A 5,000-nucleotide genomic window follows, 5' to 3' on the forward strand; every position below is an offset into this window, starting at 1 on the left:
CTGTATAATATCATGTACAACGTACAATGTTACAATAAAAAAGATACGTAAATAAATCAAAATAAAATAATAATAAATAAATACATTTATATTTTTAATAAACTACTTTGAATTGTGACATAATGAATTTTGATTCTTAACTCACCTTCATTGCTCCATGCCGCTGAGCTGAGGTGGACAACGAGCAGTGAGAGGATCCCAATGACTATTAGACGGCCAGGGCATGACACTGGTCCAGGCATCTGGATAGGAGATGAGGATAGGTGAGGAGAGGAGAGAACAGGAGAGGACAGGAGAGGGGAGAGGTGAGGAGAGGAGAGGAGAGGGGAGGAGAGCAGAGGAGAGGAGAGGAGAGGAGAAGAGAAGAGAAGAGGGGGAAAGAGAGAGAGGAAGAAGAGAAGAGAAGAGAAGAGAAGAGAAGAGAAGAGAAGAGAAGAGAAGAGAAGAGAAGAGAAGAGAGGAGAAGAGTAGAGTAGAGTAGAGTAGAGAAGAGAAGAGAAGAGAAGAGAAGAGAAGAGAAGAGAAGAGAAGAGAAGAGAAGAGAAGAGAAGAGAAGAGAAGAGAAGAGAAGAGAAGAGAAGAGAAGAGAAGAGAAGAGAAGAGAAGAGAAGAACAACACAGGATCCGTCAGTGTCAGTGAGATCCAGCATTTAGGAGCAGCGGTGCAGTAAAACACTACTGACCACTTCTTCAGATCTTCTCGTGTTTAAATTAGGTGGAACTGAAGAGCCAATGTGGTGTCTTCAGGACTCAGTGTTGCCAGATGTGCCTGATCAAATCCTGCCCAAAAGGTGCTCAAAAACCGCCAAGAGGCTCTAAATTCCGCCCAATTTCAGCAAATTGCATTGATTTGTATGGGCATAAAACCAGAAAAAAAACGCCAAATGGCCGGATTTTCCCGTTTTTACCCGCAGACGGCCATCCCAAGCAGCCCAATCTGGCAACACTGTCAAGACTCCAGCAGTGTCACCTTCACTAAAAGGTGTGTACACTACGCAAACAAACAACATGCTGTGTACAGTGCATATGCAGTGGAATCGATTGTGACATTTTCATCAGGACCTGATGACGACATTTCACTTCACAACTCGCAACTATTGTTGTTTGTATACTAAAATGCACATACGCATGAGTGACCACTGATCACACACGCACGCACACACAAACACAAACGCACACGCACACTCACACACACACACACACACACACACACACACACACACACACACACACACACACACACACACGCACGCACACACAAACACAAACGCACACGCACACTCACACACACACACACACACACACACACACATCCATCCATAACTGCAGGATTCTATCGTCACAGGTCTTCCATCCTACATGCTGCTACTCAGCAACGAAGAGATAGCAAGCCTGATGGGACGAGGACAAGGTATTTCATGCGGACCGTGTGTACACAGAATATGCCCATAGCCAGCCTAGGTGATGCTTACTTTATAGTGGCAGACACACACCGAGACGCACTTTTTATTGCAGGTGAGGGGAAACGCTAAGTGCTTTTCTATCAGAGCAAACACTGCGCTATCTTGCCATGTCCACATGTCCACAGAGCAGAGGAGCAGAAGATATGCGGTGCGGTGTGGGAGAGTCAACAGGCTGTGGGGCCTACACGGCACACATGAGCACTACTTCTCACCACTAAGTAGGACGCGACTTCGACAAAAATTTCACATGATATAACATTATTATTATTATCAACTTATCATTATAATAAGGAACCATCTTCAGTTGGCATTAACAGGATTCAAGTGGTTCACTGTTTGCAAAAATGGACAACAGGAAACTCACAAACACACATTGCAAAATAAAAGTACATAAGCTTAACAACGGTATGAGCAAAATTCATTAAAGGCATTCTCCAAAAAAGCCGGTCAAGTCATTTCGCTTGGTATGCTAGCCTTAATAATGCAAGCGGTAAACCTACTAACAGAGGGGGCCTCATGGCCGTTTCCCCCAAACTTAAACAAAACCATGGACCTCTGCTATTAGGAGGTTTACCACATAATTTGCCTCGACTTATCTGGGTCAGTGAATAAACCGCGTACTTGGAGCGGCCACCCGTAAAGCCCCAAAGCCCAAGCTGATGCATCATGGGATTGCACGGCTCTGTTGAAGTCACACGCTTAACTTGAATATGAGCATCCACAATGAGCTTCATTAGTTTTAGTTAACACATTTCCACACAAAGAGAAACGGTTATATGAGAGTGAGGGAAATGTGGTTGGAAAATACGGCTGAAGCATTTCCAATCACTTTTAGGGGAAAAGAGTTGAAGATTAATCTCAGCTGGAGTTGATTCTCTCTCTCTGTCTCTCTCTGTCTCTCTGTCTCTCTCTCTTTCTCTCTCTCTCATCTACACACCTGACAGCAGCAGGACAGATAAGATTTAATATTTCAATTGGAACGAGAGAGAGAGAGAAAGAGAGAAAGAAAGAGAGAGACTCTGAGTGAAACAAAAGAAAAAGAACATTCCAAAACACAGGAGTCATCTGGGCACGGGCGAACGAGAATTCACAAACCAGCGGCCAGAACCTCCGAGGCTCATTCATCAATGTCAAGCTCAACAGCCCTGCTGTAAGGACCCCTGATCCACCATCAAGTCTAGAGCTCTACTCACCTGCCCGAGGAACCCATCAACAGTTCTAGTCTACAGATTGATATATTTTAGAGAGGAATAGAGAGTAGAGTAACTTTCTTGATTCCTGGGTGGAAATTAAGGTGTCAAGTTGCTTAGATAAATACACATAATGCCCACATGGATATTTCAAGACACATATAAAACAGGTAGGGAGGGAAAAAATAAAAACCACAGAAAAAAAATTAAGAATTTACCATTTACCATTTACCATTTACCATCAACTTTGCAAACCTGACTCCTACTACAAATAAGTTAATAATAATAAAGACCTGTACTTAAGAATCCATCAAGATACACAATCAGGTCTACAGTAAAGATTTGCATGCACCCAATTCCTGACCCACAATTAAGTCAACAGAGAAGGTTTAGATTTAGGAGTAGATTTAGAATACATCACGGACTCTGTAAGCCTGCCTTAAATTAAGGCTCCTACAACAACATTTACAAACCTGCGCTACAGACAGAGGTGGAACAATTGTACACAGGGCCCCAGGGCAAAACACTGATAGGGCCAGCCAATAGGACCCCCACCACCAATACAGGAGGACCCTGGGCCCAGGAACAAAATGCCCTGCTCGCCCCTCCTGTATAGCTCCGCTCTTGGCTTCAGAATCCATTCCACAATCAAGTGTTAAGATTTGCTTTGAGAATTCATCCATCCATCCATCCATCATCATCATCTCTACAAGCCTGCAGACTCTACCTGCAATTATGTCTACAGACCATTTTCCAATTGAGTCTTCAAACAGACCTGCACTTTAAAAAAAAATCAATAATTAAGTCTAAAACCTTGGTTTGGGGACCCATCCAACTCAGATATTAAACCATTCCAAACGTTCCAAACTCTGCAGACCTGTAAAGAAAACTGTCTGCACCCATGCATTTAATACTCACAATCGGGAGAATGTTTAGGGTACTATCCAGACAGCTAATTGACCATTGACACTGACAGGTATTGACTACTGACATTAACCCCTTAGTGCAGAGCCTATGTTTTAACCTTACGGTCACCAAAATGGTAATGGCCATGCCTTAAAGGCCAACTTCCGATAAAACACAGTTTTACTCACTCCTTTTGAAGATCGGACGGTCACCCCAAGTTAAACTCACTTGCAAGGCTCTCATAGCGGTGCGTCACCTCGCCTGGCTGTGTTTCCCGGTGTTTCCCAATTTACATAAATAATGCAGAGAAACGAGCGAATCACGAAAGCCTTTCTGTGTTTTGTCACGTCGAAAGAAGGCGTTGCCCACAAAGGTGTATGTCGACCCATTTTTCTAAAAACATGTCGAGTATTTTTTTTCTGCTTGTTTTCAATACAAGCAACGTCTGGTGGCCCGAAATCTAGCTTAGCTTAGCTATCAGCTGGTTGCTACTCTCAGGTACACACACAGCACAAAGCCTCATCCATACAGCAAGCCCACTCTGGTTGCTCCGTGCCTGCAGCTCGCCTAGGGGTCGCTGTCGAAAGAGCACAGCCCTGAATGGAGCATGCACGCCTCCGTTGGCGCCCCTATAGTGCAGTACCACCCGGAGAAGTGGCGACTCTGTTTCCCATTACATTCTATCCAAGAACAGGAGGACTGAGCCAATCAGAGACGCATTTCCACGAGAGCAGGAAGAGTGAGCCAATCAGAGACGCATTTCCAAAAGAAACACGGAACACCCTCTCGTTTCTCCACAAGCCACATTGCTGGCTTGCAAAAACGGCTTGAAACAAAGCAACCAGAACGTTTTTAAAAACAGGACCAACGCGTAACACATTCAATAACAATGGGGAACACAGCAATATTAATCAAATGACGTTGAGAGGCCATCTTTAATCTGTTACTTAAGGCTCTCTGTAATGTCATAGCAATGTTGTTAAGATGTAGTTGAGTATTTTCAGCAAAGTGAAAAGACACGCCAGCGACCCCTTCTGTACTGACAGGCTACGAATCATAATCAGCTGAATGCTTTAGGGTATTATCCAGACAACTATTGACCATGGACACTGGCAGGTATTGACTATTGACATTAAGGTCAAAGCCACACAGGATACAGATTTGTAAGGATGCAGACAAGTATCCCAATTATCCATCCCCAATAAAACTGTACAAAACCTGCTTCCGCGGGCCAACCCGCGCTTAGCCCAGAGTTTGATGTGACATGCATCATGACAACACAGAATACACACCCAGACCCTGGGAGGAAGTGGGGTGGGACAGAGAGAGTAAACACCATAAAAGCCAACGAGGGTGAAAGTAGTGACGTGGGACCTGATGAACTGTTCCATGTATGGGCCGGAGTGGATCCTGGGTAGAGGGCAGACACGCACACAAATGC

General features: G+C 44.3%; 1 protein-coding gene across 1 annotated transcript in view; it reads right to left on the reverse strand.

Annotated features, from left to right (window-relative positions):
- The window catches only part of il11ra (interleukin 11 receptor subunit alpha), an 80,320-nt gene that overhangs the window by 36,135 nt on the left and 39,185 nt on the right, over positions 1-5,000 (reverse strand). The window contains exon 2 of the mRNA XM_063209853.1: positions 146-242. Within this exon, the coding sequence (XP_063065923.1) occupies positions 146-242 (97 nt within the window). The remainder of the gene's footprint in view (positions 1-145; positions 243-5,000) is intronic.

The sequence above is a fragment of the Engraulis encrasicolus genome, chromosome 11, assembly GCF_034702125.1.
Source record: "Engraulis encrasicolus isolate BLACKSEA-1 chromosome 11, IST_EnEncr_1.0, whole genome shotgun sequence".
Classification (NCBI taxonomy): Eukaryota; Metazoa; Chordata; class Actinopteri; order Clupeiformes; family Engraulidae; genus Engraulis; species Engraulis encrasicolus.